Source organism: Panthera uncia, chromosome C2 (assembly GCF_023721935.1).
Source record: "Panthera uncia isolate 11264 chromosome C2, Puncia_PCG_1.0, whole genome shotgun sequence".
NCBI lineage: Eukaryota > Metazoa > Chordata > Mammalia > Carnivora > Felidae > Panthera > Panthera uncia.
The window spans coordinates 66,279,968-66,305,691 of record NC_064810.1 but is presented as its reverse complement, the minus strand read 5'-3'; the positions used below and the strand labels follow the sequence as shown (position 1 = coordinate 66,305,691).

At 37.7% G+C, this 25,724-nt stretch overlaps 1 protein-coding gene across 1 annotated transcript in view; it reads right to left on the bottom strand.

Annotated features, from left to right (window-relative positions):
* Positions 1-11,455: 11,455 nt before the first annotated feature.
* The window catches only part of SLC15A2 (solute carrier family 15 member 2), a 35,133-nt gene continuing 20,864 nt past the window's right edge, over positions 11,456-25,724 (bottom strand). Inside the window, exons 16-22 of the mRNA XM_049628266.1 lie at positions 25,497-25,661; positions 25,301-25,347; positions 24,476-24,586; positions 23,780-23,876; positions 13,830-13,976; positions 12,884-12,988; positions 11,456-12,547 (exon numbers count right to left, since the gene is read on the bottom strand). Coding sequence (XP_049484223.1) covers positions 12,371-12,547; positions 12,884-12,988; positions 13,830-13,976; positions 23,780-23,876; positions 24,476-24,586; positions 25,301-25,347; positions 25,497-25,661 — 849 coding nt within the window. The 3' untranslated portion in view covers positions 11,456-12,370. The remainder of the gene's footprint in view (positions 12,548-12,883; positions 12,989-13,829; positions 13,977-23,779; positions 23,877-24,475; positions 24,587-25,300; positions 25,348-25,496; positions 25,662-25,724) is intronic.

Genomic DNA, 25,724 nt, shown 5'->3' with positions numbered 1-25,724 from the left:
CTACTCCCTCCCATTTTCTCCAGCCCCTTTGGTGGTTTCATGAACCCATTTGTGCTTGATGTAGACACCCTCCTTGAGCAGGGAAGGAGGTGGTCTGAAAGGAGGGGTGTGTCTGTGTTCCTCAACAGTATCTTTATGTGTACGACCTTAAGCTCAATTTAGATCCTGTTGCGTTGACACATCCATTTTTTTCCCCCAATCTCATTAATTACATCTAGAGAAAATAGGTTAAATGCCTGTGTTGGACAAAGGTTTCTTTGGGATTTTTGATGTCTGTAATGTAACTGGATCTAAAATAGCAAAACAGAAAAAGAAATTAACAGTTAAGACATAAAATTCAGGGGTGCCTGGGTGGCCCAGTTGGTTGAGCATCTGACTTCAGCTCAGGTCATGGTCTCCCAGGTAGCAGGTTTGAGCCCCATGTCAGACTCCATGCTGTCAGATCTTCTGAACCCCCTTCTTCTGAGCATCCAACTTTGGCTCAGGTCATGATATCACGGTTCGTGAGCTCAAGCCCTGTGTCAGGCTCTGTGCTGACAGCTCGGAACCTGGAGCCTGCTTTGGATTCTGTGTCTCCTCCTCTCTCTGTCCTCCCCTGCTCACTCTCTTTCTGACTCTCTCAAAAATAAACATTAAAAAAAAATTTTTTTTAATGAGGAAAGGTGTCATTTCAGTAACCGAAGTTTGTGTGTGTGTGTCCTGAGATAAGAATGTCCACACGGAACTGCCTCTGCAACAGGGCTAAACTGGCCATATCTCCCCATGGAATAACTTGATGCCCCTGGATCAAACCGATTTTGGACTGCCCAACAGTTACAACTTTCTGTTCTGGATAATTCAGATCTTCATCAAAGTCTCCTCTCACATTATGAGCATAATCAGCAGTCTTGAAGATAGTCATAACTCTCTTTGGTGCAAAGGTTTCCAGTACACAGAATGCGCTGAACCTTTCCTGGCACCAGCAGTTTTTTTTTTTTAATTTAGCTGGCAGTATGTTGTACCAGTGTGTGATGTCTCTTAATACTAACACCAACATCTTGTCACTGGGCTGTGCTCAGTCACCACAACTGCTACCTCAGGAAATTGGATTTTTAATTAAGAGCTCTCTGAAATGAAATCTCAATGCAGGCCAGATAGTCTCACTGGAGAATAATAGCAAACCTTTAAAAGTATAATTAACACTAAGTTTGTACAGTGTCTTCCAGAAAATAGAAAGGAGGAAATACTCCCAACTCATTTAAGGAGACCAGTGCAAAGCCACTGCAAAAGTCATTACAAAAAAAGAAAACCACAAAAAAATATCTCTTCTGAACTTATATGCAAAAATCATTAACAGACTATTACCAAATATTTTAATACTTAAAAATAATTATACACCATGAATAAATGGGATTTGGCCCATATATGCAAGACTGGTTCACAGCATAGTAAAAGTAATCTTGAAAACAAAATTGGAGAACTTATAGCTTCCAATTTTAAAATGTACTATTGGAGCACCTGGGTGGCTCAGTTGGTTAAGCTTCCAACTCTTGATTTTGGCTTAAGTCATGATCTCATGGTTCATGAATTCAAGCTCTGCATTGTGGAGCCCACCTGGGATTCTCTCTCTTTCTGTCCCTCCCCTGATCATTCTCTCAAAATAAATAAATACCCTTTAAAATAAATAAGTAAATAAATAGTACTATACAGCTACAGTAATTAAGAGAGTGTGGTACAAACATAAGAACAGGCCTATTGGTCAGTGGAACAGAATTGAGAGTCCAGAAATAAATCCTTATATTTATGGTAGACTGATTTTTTTACAAAACTGTTCAGGCAATTTGGTGAGGAAGGGAATGTCTTTTTTGCAAATGGAGCTAGGTCATTTGGATGGCCACACGTAAAAAAATATATTTAGACCCTTCATATGTACACAAATAATTGAAAATGGATAATAGTTCTCTTTTTTTAACTTTTTTTTTTTAATTTACATCCAAATTAGTTAGCATATAGTGCAACAAGGATTTCAGGAGTAGATTCCTTAGTGCCCCTTACCCATTTAGCCCATCCCCCCCCACAACCCCTCCAGTAACCCTCAGTTTGTTCTCTGTACTTATGAGTCTCTTCTGTTTTGTTTCCCTCCCTGTTATTATATTATTTTTGTTTCCCTTCCCTTATGTTCATCTGTTTTGTCCCTTAAAGTCCTCATATGAATGAAGTCGTATGATTTTTTCTTTCTCTGACTAATTTCACTTAGCATAATACCTTCCAGTTCCATCCACGTAGTTACAAATGGCAAGATTTCATTCTTTTTGATTGCCAAGTAATACTCCATTGTATATATATACCACATCTTCTTTATCCATTCAATGGATAATAGTTCTAAATGTAAGAGTTAAAGCCGTAAAACATTTAGAGAAAAAGATAGAAGAAAACCTTTGTTTCCTTTGATTAGGTAAAGATTAGGTAAAGATATAACACCAATAGCATAATCTTTAAAAGAAAAAAAATTGTAAATTGGATTTCATCAAAATTTAACACTTTTGTACTTCAAAAGCCACCATTAAGGAAATAGAAATACAAACCACAAACTTAGAGAATACATTCACAAATCTTTGATAAAAATACTTCTAACATTCATCTCTAAAGAAATCTTACAACTCAATAAGACAAACAACCAAATTTTTAAAAATAGGCAACATTCAAATAGAGATTTCACAATGGAAAACATAAAGATGGCTAATGAGCACATGAAAAGATGTCTCTATCATATCATTATCTTTAGGAAAATACAAATTAAAATTACAATGAGATACCACTTCACACCTGCTAGAATGAAAATAATAAAAGAGACAACAAAAAGTGGTAGCATGGATGTAGAGAAATGGGGATCTTCATGGCTGCTCATGGAAATATGAAATGACTGTAGCTGCTTTGAAAGCCTTTTGACAATTAAAAAATATATATTGGACATAAATTTATCATACAACCCAGAAATTCCACTCCCTGGTATTGCCCAAGAGAAATAATACGTGGACATAAAAACTTGTATAAGAATGTTCATAGAAGCCTCATTTATAATAACTAAAAAAGTAGAAAAAATCCAAATTTCCGTCAACTGGTGAACAGATGAACAAAATGCGGTATAGCCACCCATACAATGGGATTCTATTCAGTATAAAGAAAAACAAATTACTGATACATACTACAACATGGATGAACTTCAAAAACAATATGCTAAGTGAAAGAAGTCAGATACAAAAGACCACATAGCATATAATTCCATTCAAAGGAGATGTGCAGGAAAGACAAATCTATAGAGACAGTAAGTAAATAAGTGATTGCCTAGGAATGGGATTGGAACAGGAATTGACTGCAAATGGACAAGAGGTTTCTTTTTGTGGTGATGGAAATGTTCTAAAATTGCATTGTGGTGATAGTTGAACAGCTTTGTAAACTTATTAAAAATCAGGAATCTGTATGCTTATAATTGGTGAATTCTATGAAATGTACTACACCGTAACAAAAATCTTTATAGTAGGTTGAACGTCATTCCAAAATGCGTTCTCTGATATATAATGAATGATAGAAATCCTTTTAAAATATGTTCATATGAATACTAGTTTTAATTTAAAAAGTTTTTTGTGGGGCCCCTGGGTGGCTCAGTGGGTTAAGCATCTGACTCTGGCTCAGGTCAGGTGCGGTGGTCAGTGAGTTTGAGCCCCGTGTGGGGCTCTGTGCTGACAGCTCAGAGCCTGGAGCCTGTTTCAGATTCTTTGTCTCCCTCGCTCTCTGCCCCTCCCCCGCTCATGCTCTATCTCTCTCCGTCTCTCAAAAATAAATAAATGTTAAATAAATAAATAGCTTTTTCTTTTCTAACAGGAAAAGGGAAATTGAAGCAAAATTGAAAGAATTGTTAAACTTCAAATATTTCACTTGAAGAGATTTTATTTTTGAAAAGACCTCTCTTGGATTATGAAAAAAGACAAAGGAAAATGTTGAGCATTTGGAGTCATTGTGCTTTAAAATCCCAGGTTTCAAATAAACTTCCTGGGGAGAGTGCTAGACACTCTCACTTTCCCTCTAATCTCCACTCACCTCTCCATTTAGTTTTGTGGTCAAAGTAAAATTCCTAGTTACATTTCTTTTTAAAGACCTGTAAGATATAATTTTTATTCAACGTTATTTTTCAAGTTCTGCAGAAAGGATTCAAAGAATTCTCACAGGCATCTTAGAAATCAAAACCTTTTCTGGTCTCTTGCAATACTGTAGAGTAAAACCCTGTGCTTTTTGGGGGGTAATTTCACAGAGGACAGAGTTCATTTTAAGTTCAGCTATATCAAGACAAGAACTAGCTAGCCCTTTGGACTTCTTCCCCTACTCATGCTCTCTGTCTCTCAAAATAGATAATAATAAACTTAAAAAATAATTTCAGCCTAATTGAAATTTATTTTCCTCCACCCCTGTTGTAGTACCCTCATAATTCAGTTCCATGTCTATTCCCCCAGGATTGTACTGATAAATATTAGTGCAATCTTGTAATATATTTTTTTTTTTTTTGCCATGCAGGACACTTGTTCTTGATATGACTTGGTGATTGACCCCACAGGTGTTTTATTATCTGTTGTAAATATGGAGACAATGGAGGAGAGTTTAGTAGGGCATGAGGAGAATGGCATTCCCTTGCCAGGCAATCACCTTAAGTAGGGTCATTACAGGGTCTTCAAGCAAGGCAGGATCACCATCATCAATCAGAGGTAAAGGGACTGCTTTTGCTGGCAACAGGGCCTCAGTGGTGTTTCCAGTTAACAGATATTGTAGTCATCTGAGTCATTTTAGGGTGACCATTCCATTCCTGGGTTCCATTCTTTCTCATTTGATATCCTATCCCCTTATCTTCTTTACTTTTCTCTGAATATCTGTCTCCTTGTTTGTTTTTGTCTCTGTTTCAAGCTGTGTGTCCTCCCACTTCAGCATTTCTTTTGATACTTGCTTATCTGTCTGCTTTGCTGACCACCTTCTTTTACAGGATTCTAATTTCACCCTAACTTTGGCTTACACAAAAGGATCCATGGTGTCCACCCAATCCCCCAACAATCTATAGACCCTTCAATTTGAGTGTCCTATACCATGTGACTGATTCTCTATCCCTTTGTCTCAATTCTAAATTCTCAACTCATGAATCCTACTTGGGCTAATGTCCATTCTTGGTCCAATCTCTAAAGATGGCAGAGTCAATTAGTACCTAGGGCTTGCCCTCATCTGGGTTGTGGCTAGAAAATTTCTCTGAGAGGTTTAGGTAGGGAGGATTCTGTGGAGAATGTAAAAGAAATATTGATATGGTCTTTGTCTTCAGGGAATTTAATACCATGGGCTCAGAGCCTTCTCTGCTTCATTATTAGAATTCTGGCTCCTTTTGAGTTTCTATAATTGAATACTGAAGAGGTCATAGATGGACTTAGCCCAAGGTAAGTCTTCAACAACAAATTCTAAATTACTGAAGATCTGAACTTTCTTCCCTACTCATTAAACTTAACACAGTAGATGGTAGTATTTATGGAGTGCCTACTATGTCCTCCTCAATGCTTTGCACATGTTATTTTATTCTCTCAGAAACTCTATTAAGGTATTATGACTCTTCAGAAATCTTGCCAAAGTTCCTATAGTAGTAAATAGAATAGAGATTCAAACTAGAGTTTGCTACTCCAGAGTCCATGTTCCTTCTAATAATGATACAAAGCTGCCTCCCTAACTAGAGCAATAAGGAACTCATCATTAGCGACTACTAAATCTGCCTCTTCTAGAGGTCCTCGTGTTTCAGAAGACTCCAGAGCAAAGCAGAAATCCGGCGTCTTAAAAGTAGATTGGGTTGGCTTTGTCATGGCCCAGCCATGGAAGTAGACAACATGCCACTACTCAAGCTACACATAGAAAAAAAAAAGTCAATAAAACAAAACCGAAATAATTGTATTTATGTTTTTAGAAAGTAAGTTCACAGGAATCACTTTATTTTTAAAAAAGGAATGAAGGTGGAAGAAGGTGATCAAAAGGTATGAAATTCCAGTTATGTGAAATAAGTACTAGGGGTGTCACGTGCAACATGATGACTGTAGCTAACACTGCTGTATGATACATAAAAAAGTAGTTAAGAGGGCAAATCCTATGTGGTCTCATCCCAAGACAATTTTTCTTTTCTTTTCCTTTCTTTTGTTTATTTTATTTTTATTGTATCTATATAAGGAGATGGATGTTAGCTGAACATATTGTGGTAATCATTTAATAATATATGTAAATCAAACCATCATGCTGTATGTCTTATATAGTGCTGTATGTCAATTATTTCTCAATAAAACTGGGGGAAAAATATACTGCAGTAGGAGAATAACAAAAAAATCCTTGGTTCTTATTTATTTATTTATTTATTTATTTATAATGCACCTTTAAGAACAATTTAGGATTTGTGGTTCTGGACAAGAAGGAGTAGCCACATCCCTTTCTAGTCCTCCCTCTTACAACTAAAAAATTTTGGACATAACATTGCAAACACAGGGAGACTCTGAAAGGTAGAAAGAGAAAGGTGAAGTGCCTAGGGATCTTGGGAATGGTGGTGAATTCCCTGGGTTTCTTTCTTGTTTCCTGTATTTCTGGTACAGGAGGCTGGAGAAGCCTATAGCCGAAACTGCCAACAGGTACAGCCAAAGATGTACTCCATAATGGCTATTCCCCCTGGCCAAAGAACTGGAAAAAGAGCAGTGTAGCAGAACATGAAACATTTTGACAATATCCACCTTATTCCGGCCAAATACCAATGGCAAAACTCTACTACAGTTGTCTGTGGGACTGAGCAGGAAGCTGAACTTTCATTCCTCAACCAATGATAGCATTCTGAATCCCTCACCATGCTGGTGTCCATGGGGTCAAACAGTGATAGCAAACAGTACTCCAGTTCCACCATTGGGTAGTATCAGCATGACCAAGCAAAGAGCTGAGCTTTCAATTCTCACCCACAACTAAGAGGCAAAAAGAGATGATTCAAAGAAGGGTGCTAGTCAGCACCCTTCTTTCTTCCTGCCCCCTGTCAACAGGGCCTAGTGGGAGGAGCTGAACTTCTATTTCTACCAGGCAGTAATGAGATGGAATGAAGTGATGCACACTGACCCTCCACCTTCTCTGTCCTCCCGACCTCCCTATCCTCAGTTTAATTGGCACTCAGCGGAGAGTTGAACTTCCACACCCACCTTCATCCAGTAGCAATGAGGTGGAAGAGGGAAGTGTGAAGTGGTGCTAGTTGACACACTGATCTCCCTTCTGGCATCAGTGGGACCCAGCAGGGAGTAGACTTCCACTGAAACCCAGAAGCAATGAGTTGGTGCCAGTTGGTACTCCACTTTTGCCAGCAAGGTGTCAGAGGACCTAGTGGGGAGCTGAACATCCACCTCCACTTTCCTGAGTCATCTAAAAAGTGTGACTTCTTACCAAAGAAGAAAAAAGATTAAATGATAACCATAATCTAACATAATACACACATGTACAAGATATGGTTGAAATTCACTCATCATCCTAAGAACAGGACAATTAAAATTCGATTGAGAAAAGACAGCAGATGCCAATGGGATGACTCAGATGTTGGAATTATCTGACAAGGATTGTAAAGCAGCAATTATAAAAATGTTTCAGCTAACAATTACACTCATGAAACAAATTAAAAAAATAGAAAGTTTCAGCAAAGAAATAAAGCTATGAAAAAAGAACCAAAGAGAAATTGTAAAACTGAAAATTACAATAAATGAAATAAAACTCACTAGATGTGCTCAATAGTAGATTAGAGATGACAGAGGAAAGAAGATTAATAAAAGAATAGATTATTGAAGTTATCCAATCTGAACAACAACAAATGAGCCAGAGCATCATCTGGCTCAACATCTCCAACTGGACACCAAATTGGTACTGAAGTTCAACACTGACAAAACAAAAAGTCTTACTTACTTTATACCTCACACCTGTTCTTAACCCTAGTCTTCCTACTCCCCCCAAATTGCACCATCATTCATCCTCATTACTCAAGACTCCAAATCTAAAAGTCAGCATTGATTTCTTTCTTTCAAACCATATATGCAAGCCATACTCAGATCATTTCAGTCCTACCTAAGGTTAAATCCAAGTCAAACCATTTCTTCCCACCTTCACTGCTACCACCCTGTCCAAGTAACATTTTTTTTTTGCCTGGACTATTATGAAAGTCTTCTCATTGGAATCCCTGCTTCTATTCCTTCCAGACTATGGACAATTCTCCTCTTAGCAGCCAGAGTTATCCTAAATATAAAGTCAGATTATGTCATTCCCATGTTCTAAACCTCCAACAGTTTCACATCTCACTTAGAATAACATCAAAATGCCTATTCATGTCTTCCGCCCATTTCGTCATTGGATTATTTGTTTTTTTGGGTGTTGAGTTTGGTAAGTTCTTTGTAGATTTTGGACACTAATCCTTTATCAGATGTGTCATTTGCAAATTTTTTCTCCCATTCCATTGTTGATTGTTTCCTTTACTGTGCAGAAGCTTTTTATGTTGATGAGGATGGAACTAGAGTGTATTATACTAAGTGAAATCATTCAGTCAGAAAAACACAAATATCAAATGATTTCATATGTGGAATTTAAGAAACAAAACAGATGAACATAGGGAAAGGGAAGGAAAAATAAGATATAAACTTAGATGGAGGCAAACCCTAAAAGACTCTTAAATACAGAGAACAAACTGAGGGTTGCTGGAGGGGAGGTGGGCGGGGGGATGGGCTAAATGGGTGATGGGCATTAAGGAGGACACTTGCTGGATGAGCACTGGGCATTATATGTGAGTGATGAATCACTGGGTTCTGCTCCTGAAACCAATACTATACTGTATGTTAACTAACTTGAATTTAAATAGATAAATAAAAAAAAAAACAAAACAGTAACATCAAAAGGTCTTACTGTAGTCACAAGGCCCCACATCATCTGGTCATTAGCTTCTTCTGACTGCATCCACTTTCTACCTTATTGGAGCCCTGTAATATTGTCCTTCTTGTTCTTCCTCAATATACCATAACTTCCTCAAGGCTTCTGTTCTTTCTAGGATCTTGACAGTCAGTCAAGATGAGTGAGGTAACCTTTCATATAAGTATAGTAGATTATTCACTTTTGTTTTTCCAATACCTAACTTGGTGAATAGCACATGGTGAAACTCAAAGATGTTTTTGGATAAATAATAGCTCTTTTAAAAAATTGGATATTTTAGCCAACCATCTGGTTGGAATATGAGCATATATCATGGTAGAGTTGCCAAAAACATCTAATATTACCAAAGGTTGTATTAACTGAAGTATATTGTTTACAGAAAGGCAGGTCTTATTTCCTCTAGTCAGACCACTTCTGGTAGTGTATTTAGCTCCAGGTATCATGTTAAGAAGGCTTCTGAGCCACTGCTACATTTCAGGTAAAATACATTTCTCAGAAGAGGTAAAAAAGAATGTTGAAAGGGCTGGACTATGCCCTGTGAAAACCCATTAAAGTAATTAAAGGAGCTGATGGGGCGCCTGGGTGGCTCAGTCGGTTAAGCGTCCGACTTCGGCTCAGGTCATGATCTCACGGTCCGTGAGTTCGAGCCCCGCGTCAGGCTCTGTGCTGACCACTCAGAACCTGGAGCCTGTTTCAGATTCTGTGTCTCCCTCTCTCTCTGACCCTCCCCCGTTCATGCTCTGGCTCTCTCTGTCTCAAAAATAAATAAACGTTAAAAAAAAATTAAAAAAAAAATAAAAAAAATAAAGGAGCTGAGAATCTTTAACTTGATGTACACTCACTTGATGATTGAAGAGGAGACATAAAAGTTCTCCCCAATTGGCAAAAGTTCTGCCATATGAAAGAGGCAATGGTAGGAGGTTTGAGAGAGGAAGGTTTTAGTTCAGCATAAGGAAGAACTGCCTCCCACAGTTTTCCCCCAAACCATTGTTTTGCAGATTACTATACCATTTTGGCTAAACAAAGTGTTTTTACTTTGTCTTTACTGCAGGATTTCTCAGAATCTTTACTATGGAAGAGGATATAATATGCCTCATTCCCAAAATGTATTTGTCCATAGAAACTTTTATTCACAGAGCACTGTTAACTTCTCCTTAAACAATATTTCATAGAGGAGATTGAGTTAAGGCTGCTCAAAAACAAACAATATCTTCTGAAGAAGTAAGGTCAGGTTTACAGCAAGATATCTGGGGAAACTGAATGGTGTTACTATCACTTCAGTATCTCTGAAATCATGGCCAGTAAAACTAAAGTATGTAACACTTGGGAAATTGGAGTAACTTTTCTTATTTGTTACATTTACTGTGTGAGACTCAACACAGTTCTAGATGAGAATAATGGAGCAAAACCAGCAGAAGTGAGGCTCTGTAGTATTGTGGTTCTGAACTTTTTTCCCTAGAAATGCACAGTAGTATAATGACATCCCCATGCCTGTTCACTGGTTCATTCATTGTGTACAAGGTAATGTTTTTGACATTTTAACACAGAAAAAAAAAAACCACCCTGTGTTCTACCACTTTTGTCATCCCCTTACAGATTTTGATAGGATATTTATATGGGACCAAGCCCCTCCACTGAGCATCACCATTTTATAAGCTTAAACCTAGAGTGTTATTATAACTTTTTTAATAAACAAGAAATTCCAAGGCCTAAATGGAGAGACGGCATTTAAAAATTATGTAACTAATGAATGGATCAAGAAGATGTGGTACATATATACAATGGAATATTACTCAGTCCTAAAAAAGAATGAAATCTTGCCATTTGCAATGATTTGGATGGAGCTAGAGATTATTATGCTAAGCGAAATAAGTCAGAGAGAGACAAATACCATATGATTTCACTCATATATGGAATTTAAGAAACAAAACAAATGAACATGGGGGTGGGGAAAGAGAGGCAATCCAGACTCTTAACTATAGAGAACAAACTGATGGTTACCAGAGGGGAGGTGAGTGGGAGAATGGATTAAATAGACAATGGGTATTAAGGAGTGCACTTGTGATGAGCACCCAGTGGTATATGTAGTGATGAATCACTAAATTCTACATCTGAAACTAATATTACACTGTATGTTAAATAACTAGAATTTAAATAAAAAATTGGAAAAAAATTAAAATTATAGGAAAAGACAAATAGGAAAAACTATCAAAACAGACCACTACTTTGAGGCTGAAGAGGGTGATAATAAAAAAGGAAGTTGAATTCATAAAAATATTATTGTTATTAAATATCTGTTGCAATAAACTAGAAATGATGTAATTATAATAAAAAGCTGGCCCAGTGACATTGAAAAGGTATGGTTGGAAAATTATAATAAGTGTCTATACAACTGTCCACAGGAAGGCATAATCCAGCTGAAATTTTGTAGTCCCAAGAAGAATGTGCATTGTAGAAGAATGGCTCAACAGGATTTATTTTTGTAAGAAGTTTATTCATTTATGTTTGAGAGAGAGAGGGAGAGACAGAATCCCAAACAGGCTCCATGCCTTCAGTGCAGAGCCTGATGCAGGACTCCATCTCACGAACCATGAGATCCTGACCTGAACCCTAATCAAGAGTCAGACTCAACCAACTGAGCCACCCAGGCACCCCAAGATTTTTACAAGTTATACTTGTTCTTGATTTCCAGAACCATGCTTAGCATATTTAATTTGGTCTCCAAAGATCTACCAGTATGAAGAAAATGTATTTTGGTTAGTAGATAAAATACTATAATTATCAGAAAGATATATTTCTTCTGTGTATTAATAAAATGTCATTTGTCTCCTACCACCTGTACTGAAAAATTTACTAAAAAGGTCTTATCAAACCTGGGTAGCTGACAGGCCAGCCCCTGAACCAGATTGCACCAGACACACTAATTCATGAGGTCCTAGTAATAGTATAAGTATGTTGCTTACGAAGAAACTTGAAATACCATTTCTGTTATTCTGCAATATTTCCCCGGAATCAGCACCTCAAAGAAAGGAGTCATTAGTTCTAAATGGCAAGTAAAGGGATTCCTACATAACTTTGCATAACCCCAGAAATTAATTTCAATATACATTTGTGTTTTTAATGGACATTTAGAAACACCTAGCCTGCTTCAGCAATACTACACAATGTTTACGAGTTTAGTAATTGATGGGGAGACATAGAGTCTCAGGGGACTTGTACTTTAATGTACTGGAAAATCCAGTCCTAGAACTGCTTCTATCAAAAATGAAGGAGATCATCTCAGATACGATGCTACTTCTATTCCCTGACCAAGTAGGAGAAAAAAATGCTTTAAGATGGATGATGGCCAAGACCAAAGCCAGAGATTGGGGTCTGGGCAGAGGCCAAGGAGCCATTAAAGCTTTGTCTTCTTGGTCTCCAGGTTGATCACGTTTCCTTGGGTATGGAGAATCTGCTTATCTGCTGGCTTCTGTAAATCCTCTGGCTTTATAGGAACATAGTAGTAGCCCATGATGGAGAAGATCAGGCAGACCACCAGCAGGAGACAAGAAAACAAAATGAATTCTGCCCACTGCAGGAAGAAATAAATATAGAGACGAATGTGGAGAAACTTGAAATTAAATGGATCTTTGTAGGATGAGCAGATTGATTCAGGATCACCAGTGTAGGCAGAGGTTTGCTAAAAGAAGAATGGGTTCACTGGCGTCTCCTCCGATGGGCCTATGATGGCCATTATTGCCACTCTTATATGTCTATTTTCCTGGCCATGTCTGTTTATATCTAGCCCATCTCATGCCGCAGCGCTGAGTAGTAAATGTGAGGGGCAAAGGGATAGGGGAACAGGGAGAAAAGGAACTTGGAGGGGAAATCATGTGTAGACAAGTTCCTACTTCCATCAGATCCATACCTGTACCAGGCCACTGAACTGTGCCACAACAAGCACGATGATATTCCCAACTGCAACTGTCAACAACCAGGCTGCCTGGAGTACAGATTTCATGCTAGAGGGAGCCTAAAGAGGACACAGGTTTGTGAGTAAACAAACGCCCTACAGCATCCATATGACCCATGCATCCAGAAAACTTCTCCCACAAAAGTTTCCAAATTTGAACTCCTGCCCCACCCCCCAAGTTCAGCTGTGGTGTTTGATTCAGGGCATGGAAATAATGTTAACAGTAAAAATAAGATGGAGCTCTTAATTGAATATTTTAATTCATTATACCATATAATCTTCATTATACCCTAAGAGATAAATTCTACCAGTATTCTTATTTTATACATAAAGAAAAATAGCATCAGAGATCATTAACTTGCTCAAGTTTTTGCAATAGGTTGTACAGTCAGAATTTGAACATGGCCAGTTTGACTTCACAGTCCTTATTCTTTAAAAAAATTTTTTTTGTGATCTATTTTTATTTTTGAAAGAGAGAGAGAGACAGATCCCGAGTGGGGAGGTGCAGAGAGAGAGAGGGAGGCACAGAATCTGAAACAGGCTCCAGGCTCTGAGCTGTCAGCACAGAGCCTAACACAGGGCTCCAACTCATGAACTGCAAGATCATGACCTGAGCAGAAGTTGGACACTCAACCTACTGAGCCACCAGGCGCTCCCACAGTCCTCATTCCTAAAGTACCCTTTCCTAGATCCCAAAGAGCATCACCTACTATGCTGCCCTGCCATGATCCTGGGAGTCAAGATGACTCTCTGTTCAGGGTCATATGTAAGGAATCTAAGGCCGAAAAATAGAGAGGTCTTGACCAGGATCACATACCTATTTAAGGCAGTGCTAGGATTAAACCTCATCCTTCTCTGAGAAATATATATATACCTCCACTTTTCACTTGGAAAAACTTACCTGAGAATAAGAAAACTCAAGTCCTGTGACAGAGAACATGACCTCCCCAGCTGTAACCAGGGCATATTGTGGTAGCTGCCATGCAATGGACAGTTTGTTGGCTGGAGTGTCTTTCATCTTCCAGGCCTGAGGATCCTGACTGGTGTTCTTAGTGAGAGAAAGAAGAAATAGGCTTATCAGCAGTCACAAGTGAATATTTCTAACCTACAGCATTATGTGATCTTATATCCATCCCCTTTTTGTATTTTCATCCTTCAAGAAACTGAACAAATTCTATACAATTTCAGTTTTTGAAATTCTTTTTGGTAACACTGCACTCACTTACCAGGCTTCAGTCAATCAGATACCATTATTGACAAAGTCCTTAAAATGGCAGAATATTTTGATACTGTAGTTTGGATTTCCATCATTTTGAACTATAGGTATTTTGATCCTGGCTAACATTTTATTTTATTTTTAAAAATTTTTTTAAATGTTTATTTATTTTTGAGAGGGGCAGAGGGGGCAGGGGCAGAGAGAGGGAGACACAGAACCTGAAACAGACTCCAGGCTCTGATCTGTCAGCACAGAGCCCTACACAGGGCTCCAACTCATGAACAGCAAGATCATGACCTGAGCCAAAGTTAGATGCTTAACCAACTGAGCCACCCAGGTGCCCCTGACCAATATTTTAAATATAAAATGGTGTCTAAATTATACAAACACAATGAATTTTCAGCATGTTCTTGAGAAAGTTTACTTCCTTGTCCAGTTTTCTATGTAAACATAATTAAACTGGTTTTGGACATTTTCCATTAAAATTTTTATTTTACTAAAATTAATTTTATCAAAATTAATTATTTTCTTGGTATACCTTACATTAAACATTTTGTTGATCAAAATGTTGGATCAAAATGTTGAAAAATCTATATCAAATAGTGCCTGCTATTTTTAATTCTATTTACTGGCCGTTATTTTTTAACTCAAATCTCACACATTCAAATTATGTGAAAAAGAGATAATTTTTCTGTAGAATTTTGGTCAAAAATATTTTTTTAGGGTCTTTTATTGTTGTTGTTATTAATGTTACCAAATATATGTGATTCTATAATCTTCATTTCTTTGTCTGTAGGTTTTTAGTTATGGTTGGTTTTATTTTATGTAGGCTATGTCTACTAATATTTGTTATAAATGGAATAAAAACTCTAAAATTACATTTATTTCTTGAAGTGAAACCATTATTAGGTAGTAGGTATAATATCTAAAGTATAATGTGATTAAAATAGCAATTAAAACATCAAGATCAAAAGTCCTTGAAATCAAAAGTGTCTGACATCCAAATGTCCTTCATTTTCTGAGTCAAAGGGTCATTAGGTTCAAAATAGGTAAATTTTGCTTCAGTTGATATTATGAACAATACATAGACATATGTTCGGGTTTTCTTAGGCTAATAGAAGACCGTGACTTAAGCTTCTAAATCAAGGTCTCATACTCAAATACCCACAGGCAAACAATTAAGAAAACGAAGCACGCTAAATGGGAATGATGGGGGCTGTGGTAAAGTGGATAGCACAGGCCTCATCTAAAGGGCATAGCCATTACAGCACCAACTAATTGACATGGTAATACTTGTAATTAAATCTTCTGTTATTGTTTTTAAGAAACTTAAGAGAGGAGAGGAGGAGTTAAGATGGCAGAGTAATAAGGGAACCCTGGTCTTGATCCTTGAACACAGCTAGATCAATATCAAACCATTTTGAACAGCTAGGAAATCAAGCTGAGGATTAACAGAACAATCTACATAATTTGAGGGAGAGAATGTGGCAGGTATATGGTGCAGTGAGGTGAAATGGGGGAGAGATGAGCCGTGGTGCTGCAGAGGGGGAGGAAAGCATTTTCACAGAGAGGAGAAAGAGAGGGAGAGAGAGCAGCACATTGGATTTGTGCAAAAAAGCACTCTTCCCTCTGAAAACAGAGAAAGAGTAAAAACATGTACAGGGGACTGCACAAAAAAACTTAGCACGGGGAAAAGAAAAGGAGAAGGTTTCACTACCACCAGGTTTTTATAAACAGTGGAGCACAGAGTCTGAAGTTTCAGAGGTTAGCCCCTCCCTGGTGGTTCTCTGGTGAGAAAGCAGGTCAGAACCCTGGGAATGGGCATCATGGTCTGAGGATTCCCTGGGTTGCACAGGAGAATGGGTTCCCCAGCTTGGAGTGCATTTAGTAGAGGTGATACAGTCTCCCCATGGGCAAGAGACCCAGTGGGCACCATCAAACTGCCACATTCACCCATATAAAAACAGACACTGCCTGAGGGTAGCAAACCCTGGAGCGGGATATGTGTTGCAATTTACCACAAACTCTGAGCTGCTACTGCTGCATAATGGTACAACCATTTCCTGGGACAAGTGGGCCACAGTGCAGCAAGACCCTTTTCTCTGGAACTGTGGAGGTCTTTGAAGTGTGGGGTTTTGAAACACAGCCATTCCTGAGATAAAAATCTGGAGGGAGGCACTCCCTAGTAGGTTGATACCTGGGAGACAGGGGGAAGGCAGGGAGCTGACCGATGCCTGGGAGACAAAAGGGGCAACTGCACATCTGTGAAGGTACAAACTTCACACTCTGGAGACTAGGGAGTGGGGTGAAGGCATTTCCACCATTAGCCCACAAACACTAATCAACTCCAGTGAGCTACACAATGCCACCAAGTGGAGAATGGAGCTGTTACACCAAGCCTCCCTCCTACCATCAACCCCCCCTCCCCCCCACCTCCACTGTGCCCTGGAGGCCCCTCCTGCAGAAGACCAGCACAGATCCCTTCCCTGAGCTTAGTCTACTGATCACAGACTGCTGCAAAGTTTCAGTTATAGGGGAAACTGGATCTAGCTTCATTTTTGTTTGTTTGTTCATTTGCTGTTCCTTCTGTTTTTGTTTTGTTGTTGATGTTGTTGTTTTTCTTTTCTTTTGTTTCTTGTATACAGAAAAAGCACAATTTTTTAATTTTATTTTATTATTCTTTTTATTTTTTAAATTTTAAATTAAATTTTTGTCTCTCCTCTTTTCTCTTTTCTTTTTTTTTCTATCAAGCCTCTCTTAACAAACAGACAAAAACACACCTAGGATCTGGCTCCCTTTATTTTTCATTTTTATTTCATTCTATTATTGTTGTTTTTTCTTCCTCCAAAATGACAAGATAGAGGAAGTCACCTCAAAAGAAAGAACAGGAAGAAATGATGACCAGGTATTTGGTCAATGCAGATGTAAGTAAGATCTCTGAACTAGAATTTGAAACAATGATTATGGGATGCCTGGGTGGCTCAGTCAGTTGAGCCTTGGACTTCGGCTCAGGTCATGATCTCATGGTTGGAGGGTTTGAGCCCCACACTGGGCTTTGTGCTGACAGTGGGGAGCCTACTTCAGATTCTGTCTCCCTCTCTGCCCCTCCCCCCTCTCAAAAATAAATAAACATTTAAAAAATCTTTTAAAATAAATAAAACAATGATTATAAGGATACTAGCAGGGCTTGAAAAAAAGCATAGACGACACCACAGAATCATTTATGCAGAGATAAAAGAACTAAAATCTAGTCGGGCTGAAATTAAAAATGCTATAACAAAGATGTAAACCCAAATGGAGGCCACAAAAGCGAGGATGGATGAGGCAGAAGAACAAATTAGTGACATAGAAGATAAAATTATGGAAAATAATGAAGCTGAAAAAGAAGAGGGAAACAAAGGTTAGAGATCACAAAGGCAGACTTAGGGAACTCAGCAATTTGTTAAAACATAATAACATTTATATCACAGGAGTCCCAGAAGATGAAGAGAGAGAAAAGGGGGCAGAAGGATTATGTGAGCAAATTATAGCTGAAAACTTCCCTAATCTGGGGAAAGACACAAACATCAAAATCCAAGAAGCACAGAAAACTCCCATTAAATCCAACAAAATCTGGCTATAGCCAAGACATATCATAGTCAAATTCACAGTATACACAGACAAGGAAAGAATCCTGAAAGCAGCCGGAGGGGGGGCGGGGGATGTCCTTAACCTACCAGGGAAGACAGACCAGGTTTGCAGAATATCTGTCCACAGAAACTTGGCAGGTCAGAAAGGTGTGGCAAAATATATTCAACATACTGAATGTAAAAAATAAGCAGCCAAGAACACTCTATCCAGCAAGGCTGTTGGAGAGATAAAGAATTTCCCGAACAAAAACTAAAGGAGTTTGTGACCACTAAACCAGCCTGATAAGAAATTTGAAGTGGGACTCTGAGTGGAGGAAAAAAAAACAGACCAAAAGCAAGAAAGACTAGAAAGGACCTGAGAGCATCACCAGATACACCAACTCTACAGGTAACACAATGGCACTAAATTCATGAATTTCAATAATCACTCTGAATGTAAATGGATTAAGTGCTCCAATCAAAAGACATAGAGTAGCAGAATGGATAAAAAAAAAAAAAAGATCTATCAATTTTCTGCCTACAAGAGACTCATTTTAGACCTAAAGATATCTACAGTTTAAAAGTGAGGCTATGGAGAACCATCTATCATGTGAATGGACATCAAAAGAAAGCCAGAGTAGCCATTCTTATATCTAGACAAACTAGATTTTAAGTTTTTTTAATGTTTATTTACTTTTGAGACAATGCGAGAAACAGAGTGCAAGCAACGGAAGGGCAGATAGAGGGAGACACGGAATCTGAAGCAGTCTCCAGGTTCTGAGCTGTCAGCCCAGAACCTGACAAGGGGCTCGAACTCACGAACTGTGAGATCATGACGTGAGCCAAGGTCGACGGTTAACCGACTGAGCCACTCAGGCGCCCCAGACAAACTAGATTTTAAAACAAAGACTGAAATAAGAAATGAAGAAGGGCATTATATCATAATTGATACATAAATCAATTAATAACATAAATAAACTCATTGATAATAATACAATAATAGTAGGGGACTTTAACACCCCACTTACAACAATGGAGAGATCACCTAAGCTGAAAATGAACAAGGAGACAATGGCTTTGAATGACACACTGGACCAGATGGACTTAACATATATTCAGAACATTTCATCTTAAAACAGCAGAATACACATTCTTTTCGAGTGCACAAGGAACATTCTTCAGAATGGATCACATACTGAATCACAAATCATCCCTCAACAAGTACAAAAAGATCAAGATCATACCATGCATATTTTCAGATCACAACGCTATGAAACTTGAAGTCAACCACAAGAAAAAAGAAAATGAAAACGAAAACATCACAGTCCAAAACCTTTTGGATGCAGCAAAGGCAGTCTTAAGAGGGAAGTATATTGCAATTCACGTCTATCTCAAGAAGCAAGAAAGGTCCCAAATGGACAATCTAACTTTACAGTTAAAGAAGCTAGAAAAGGAACAGCAAATAAAGCCTAAAGCCAGCAGAAGAAGGGAAACAATAAAGATTAGAGCAGAAATAAATGGTATAGAACAAAATCCAGTAAAAAGATCGATGAAACTAAGAGCTCTTTCTTTGAAATAATTAACAAAATTGATAACCCTCTAGCCAGACTTAGCAAAAAGAAAAGAGAAAGGACCCAAATAGATAAAATCAAGAATGAAAGAGGACAGATCATAACCAACACCTCAGAAATACAAACAATTATAAAAGAATACCATGAAAAATTATATGCCGACAAACAGGACAATCTGGAGGAAATGGATAAATTCCTAGAAACTCACACAGTACCAAAACTGAAACAGGAAGAAATAGAAAATTTCAACAGATGTGTAACCAGCAAAGAAATTAAATCAGTAATCAACAATTTCTGGCTTCCCAGGGGGAATTCTACCAGATATTTAAAGAAGAGTTAATACCCATTCTTCTCAGACTGTTTCAAAATATAGAAATGGAAGAAAAACTTCTAAACTCATTCTGCAAAGCTAGCATTACCATGATTCCAAAACCAGACAAAGACTCCACTATAAAGGAGAATTACAGGCCAATATACCTGATGAACCTGGATGCAAAAATTCTCAACAAGATACTAGCAAATTGAATTCAACAGTACATTAAAAGAATTATTCACCATAAGTGGGATATGTTCCTGGGCTGCAGGGCTGGTTCAATATCCACAAATCAACCAATGTGATACCCTACATTAATAAAAGAAAGTCTAAGAACCATATGATCCTGTCAATAGATGCAGAAAAAGCATTTAACAAAACACTGCATCCTTTCCTGATAAATACCCTCAAGAAGGTGGGATATATGGAACATACCTCAACATCATAAAGGCCATATATGAAAGACCAACAGCTAGTAACATTCTCAATTGGGAAAAACAGAGAGCTTTTCTCCTACAGTCGGGTATGAGACAAGGATGTCCACTCTCCCCATTACTATTTAATATAGTTGTAGAAGTCTTAGTCTCAGCAATCAGACAACAAAAAGAAATAAAAGGCATCGAAATTGGCAAGGAAAAAGTGCAACTTTCACTATTTGCAGATGACATGATATTCTATGTAGAAAACCTGAAAGACTCCACTAAAAAATTGCTAGAATTAATTCATGAATTCAGCAAAGTTGCAGGATATAAAATCAATGTGCAGAAATCTGTTGCATTTCTATATACCAATAATAAAGCAGCAGAAAAAGAAATCAAGGAATCGATCTCATTTGCAATTGCATTAACACAATGAGATATCTAGGAATAAACCTAACTAAAGAGGTAAAAGATGTATACTCTGAAAATTATAGAACACTTATGAAAGAAATTGAAGAGAACACAAAGAAATGGAAAAGCATTCCATACTCATGGATTAGAAGAACAAACATTATTAAAATGTCCATACTACTCAAAGCAATCTACACATTTTTTATATTAAATATAATTTATTGTCAAATTGGTTTCCATACAGCAATCTACACATTTAATGCAATCCCTATCAAAATACCACCAGCATTTTTCACAGAGCTAGATCAAATCTTAAAATTTGTATGGAACCACAAAAAACTCCAGATAGCCAAAGCAATCCTGTAAAAGAAAAACAAAACTGGAAGCATCATGATTCTGGATTTCAAGCTGTATTACAAAGCTGTAGGCATCAAGACAATATGGTACTGGCACAAAAACAGACACATAGATTAATGGAACAGAACAGAGAACCCAGAAATGGATCCACAACTATACTGCCAACTAATCTTTGACAAAGCAGAAAATAATATCCAATGGGAAAAAGTATTTTCAACAAATGGTGTTAGGAAAACTGGATGTCAACATGTAGAAGAATGAAACTAGGCCACTTTCTTACACCATACACAAAAGTAAATTCAAAATGGATGAAAGACCCAAATGTGTGACAGGAAACCATCAAAATCCTACAGGATAAAATAGGTAGCAAACTTCTTTGACCTCAGCTGAAGAAACTTCTTACTAGACATGTCGCTGAAGGCAAGGGAAACAAAAGCCAACAGGAACTATTGGGACTTCACGATAAAAATCTTCTGCACAGTGAAGGAAACGATCAACACAACTAAAAGGCATCCTACAGAATGGGAGAAGATATTTGAAAATGGCATAACTAATAAATGTTAGTACCAAAAATCTATAAATAACATATCAAACTCAACACCCAAAAACCAAATAACTCAGTTAAAAAATGGGCAGAATACATGCATAGACACTTTTCCAAAAAAGACATCCAGATGGCTAACAGACACATGAAAAGATGTTTAACATCACTCATCATCAGGAAAACAAAAAAATAAACACAATGAAATACCACCTCGCACCTGTCAAAATGGCTAAAATTAACAATGCAAGATATAACAGGTATTGGTGAGGATGCAGAGAAAGGGGAACCCTCATGCACTGTTGGTGGGAATGCAAACTGGTGCAGACACTCCTGAGAATAGTATGGAGGTTCTTTATGAAAGTAAAAATAGAACTACCCTACAGTCTAGCAATTGCACTATTAGGTGTTTACCCAAAGGATACAAAATACAGATTCAAAGGGGTACATGCACCCCAATGTTAATAGCAGCATTATCAACAATAGCCAAACTATGGAGAGAGCCCAACTGTCCATAAACTGATGAACAGATAAAGATTTGGGGTGTGTGTGTGTGTGTGTGTGTGTGTGTATACTATATATATATAGTGGAATATTAGCCATCAAAAAGAATGAAATTTTGCCATTTGCAATCATATGGATGGAGCCAGAATGTATTATGCTAAGCGAAATAAGTTAATCAGAGAAAGACAAATACCATATGATTTAACTCATGTGGAATTTAAGAAACACGACAAATGAACATATGAAAGGAAGGGGAAAAGAGAAGAGAGGGAAACAAACCACAAGATACTCTTAATGATAGAGAATAAACTATGGGTTGATGGAGGGAGGTGGGTGGGAGATGGGCTGGATGGGTGGTGGGTACTAAGGAGGGCACTTATTGTGATGAACACTGAATGTTTTACGTAAATGATGGGTCACTGGATTCTACTCCTGAAACCAGTATTGCATTATATGTTAACTAACTAAAATTTTTTAAAAAGAGAGAAAAATGTTAAGAATCCTGCTTCTTACATGAAATCCACCGAATTTTAAGTATTGTCAACTAATAATGATTATTATTACTTTTGTCAGTCCTGTGCAGGCCAAACAAAATAGGACGATGGAAAAAACTGGGCCCCCAAGCTCCAATTTATGATGTTTACTTTAAATGCTTATTAGATCCTGGCATTCAGAAACAATATGTATGACTTCTATCCTGAGTAGCATACAAAAAACAGAAAACAAAAAGTAGAATAATAACAGGAATACAAGTGTTATGGGTTGAATTGCATCCCCTTAAAACTCATATGTTGAAGTCCTAACCCTAACTGAGTCCTGAGAATGTGACCTTACTTGGATATAGGTTTGTTGCAGATATAATTAGTCATGTGAAAATGGGGTCATTAGGGTGGGTTCTAATCCACTGTGGCTGGTATTCTCGTAAAAAAGAATGTTGGACACAGACAAGCCTTCTCTTGAAGGCAGAGATTGGGGTGATTCTTCTACATATCAAGGAATACCAAATGTTGCCAGAAAACCACTAGAATAGCTAGAGGAGAAAGGGGCGCCTGGGTGGCTCAGTCAGTTGAGCATTCAGCTCAGGTCATGATCTCACAGTTTGTGAGTTTGAGCCCCACGTCGGGCTCTGTGCTGATAGCTTGTAGCCTGAAGCCTGCTTCGGATTCTGTGTCCCCCGCCCGCCCCCTCACAAGCACAATGAGATATTATTCACATCTACTAGGATGGGTATAAAAAAGACAGAAAAAAAGTGTTGGTGAAGATGAGGAGGAATTTCAACCTTCATACACTATTGGTGGGAATGTAAAATGGAATTCATTTTGGAAAAGTTCCTAGTGGTGCCTCAGATGGTTAAAACTTAGAGTTACCATGTGACCCAGAAATTCCACTCATACATATATACCCAAGAGAAATGAAAATGTCCATGCAAAAACGTGTACATGAATGTTCATAACAACATTATTTATAATAGTGAAAAGGTAGAAACAACCCAACTGTCCATTAACTGATGAATTGACAAATAAAATGTGTTACATCTATATAATGGAATATTAATTAATAGTAACAAGAAATGAAGCACCGATACATCCTACAACATGAATGAACCTTGGAAAATATGCCAAATGAAAGAATCCAGACACAAAAGTCCACCTATTATATCATTCTATATTTCTATTATATGCCTATTGCCTATGTTATCTCTTTTAATGTCCCTTATAGAGACCTTAATAGACTTTCTAAAGTCCCAAAAGAACCTATCACTTTACACTAGAAATAAGTATGTGACCCTGCACCAACATACAGTTTTCTTTGGATCCCAGGATAAATACAGATACAGATAATAAATATATAGATATAAATATAGATACAGATATATAGAAGGAGAGAGTAGGGTGGTCATGAGTTACTTACATTAGTAATAACAAACAGATAAGTTGCACCAAAGTCTAGTAGACCCATATTCAGTAAAAAGTCCTTATCTTCTGTTCTACAATGTACTGCAGCATATCTGGAACAGGACAATTTTAGTTAGAATAAACACCACATTTATTCTAGAAAATGCATTCCCATCTCCAGGGAAAGAGTGACCTCATCTCTCTATTCATGGTGAGTCAAGCAGCAAAGCTACCATTTCTCTTTGAAAAGAAGTCTCTAGGAGTGATTGATTTCAATGCCAGGTTTTTCTGACCCTGATCTGAGCTCTTCATTGTCTGTCAGGTAGTTTTTTTTTAACCTTATGCCTGAATAAAGAAGGCACAAATCATCTTCTTTTGTGGACTTCAGGCCCTCAGTCTTCTCATCCAAGCCTTATGTGTTTTTCTCATCCAAGTCTTAAGAATTAGTGAAACAGTATAAAACAGGAAACCTGAGTATACTCAAAATCAATCCCCACACCTATATGCAAAGAAAACATTTAAAAAACAATTGTTATATGTAGGGTGCCATTCCAGAAGACTCTGTTGTGCTATTTGGAACGCAACTGAATTTTATTTGTACAATGACATTGGGCCAGTGGAATAAAATGAAATTGCAAAAATGAAAAATAAAAATAAAAATAAAAAACAATTGTTGATAGAAGTAAAAGGTCCACAAGGGTAATGCTCTTACTCTCCACTTTGTACAGTTATGTAAGCAGACACACCATAGTCTTCACCAACACTGAGGAAGATATCTGTAGTCAGGGAGATGTTGACTTCTTTGTGTAATGTATTAATAAACCTAAGGGTAGAGACATTGTCACACATCAGACAAACCCTCCCAAACAGGGACACCTGTTTACCGCTATATTCCCAGTGCCTAGAACAGTTTTTGGCACACAATAGCAACCACCTAATCTTGACAGCCATAAGCATGTGCATCTCTCTATTTCATGCCTGATTCCTGCTACAGAGACCAGTGACCTCTTGGGTTCTCTATCTCTGTAACTTTCCCTGGATACCTGACATGATTTTTGCCTTATCTGGATTCAAAACCAAAGGTGTTACCTTTACTACACCATAGGGCTTCTACAGGTTTACAAAAAACTATGCTTTAAAAACACAGTAACAATAAGGGATATTCAACCACCAACCATGAAGAAAGGATTATTTGCTCACTTCTAAATTTTTCTCTGGTGATCACAGAGAGGGAAGTACTCAGTTATTTTCCTGAGAGCAAGATAAGTGGATAAAATTCAACAAAAAGGGATGTACACATTAGAGCACCAGGGACATATACAGATACAGGGTCATCTTTTAATACCACATGCGAAAGCAAACCTGTCTCTCATTGTCCTGGAAAATGCCTCTGATACCCATGCCCTTGATATTATAGGAGAGAGAATCTCTGTACAAGACAAATAGAATGTGAGGCTACTTTATCTGAAGCCCCACAGATCAGAAGAGAGACCAAGATTCAAAACAGAGTGGCCTGGGGTCTCCTTGACATCCAAACCTCACAGTTGTCATCCCATTGGCTGTTTTGTTTTCTTCATCCTTCACCTGTAATAGAGGAAAGTAAAAATCAGTTACTGGTGACAACAAGGAACTGATAGTCAGAAATCTGATCATCAGGCATATCTTTGGTAAGATATAAATGATCCAGTCAAAAAAAGATAACAGTTTGGAACCTAGATCATTCCTCAACTTACCATCATGCTGGAAATATTTTTTCCATCTTCTCGAAGGATCAGACTGTACCAGTTCTTCTCCTCCACAGACTGTTTAGTGTAGACGGACAGATTATGATATTTTAGGTAGAAGTGGAAATCCTGGCTTTTTGTCTTTAGGTGGAGTTGGGCATAGTGTGGCATCTTCTGTGGAATGAAGAAATTGTCATGCTCAACTTCTGATGCATTGTAGACATCACAGTCTCATAG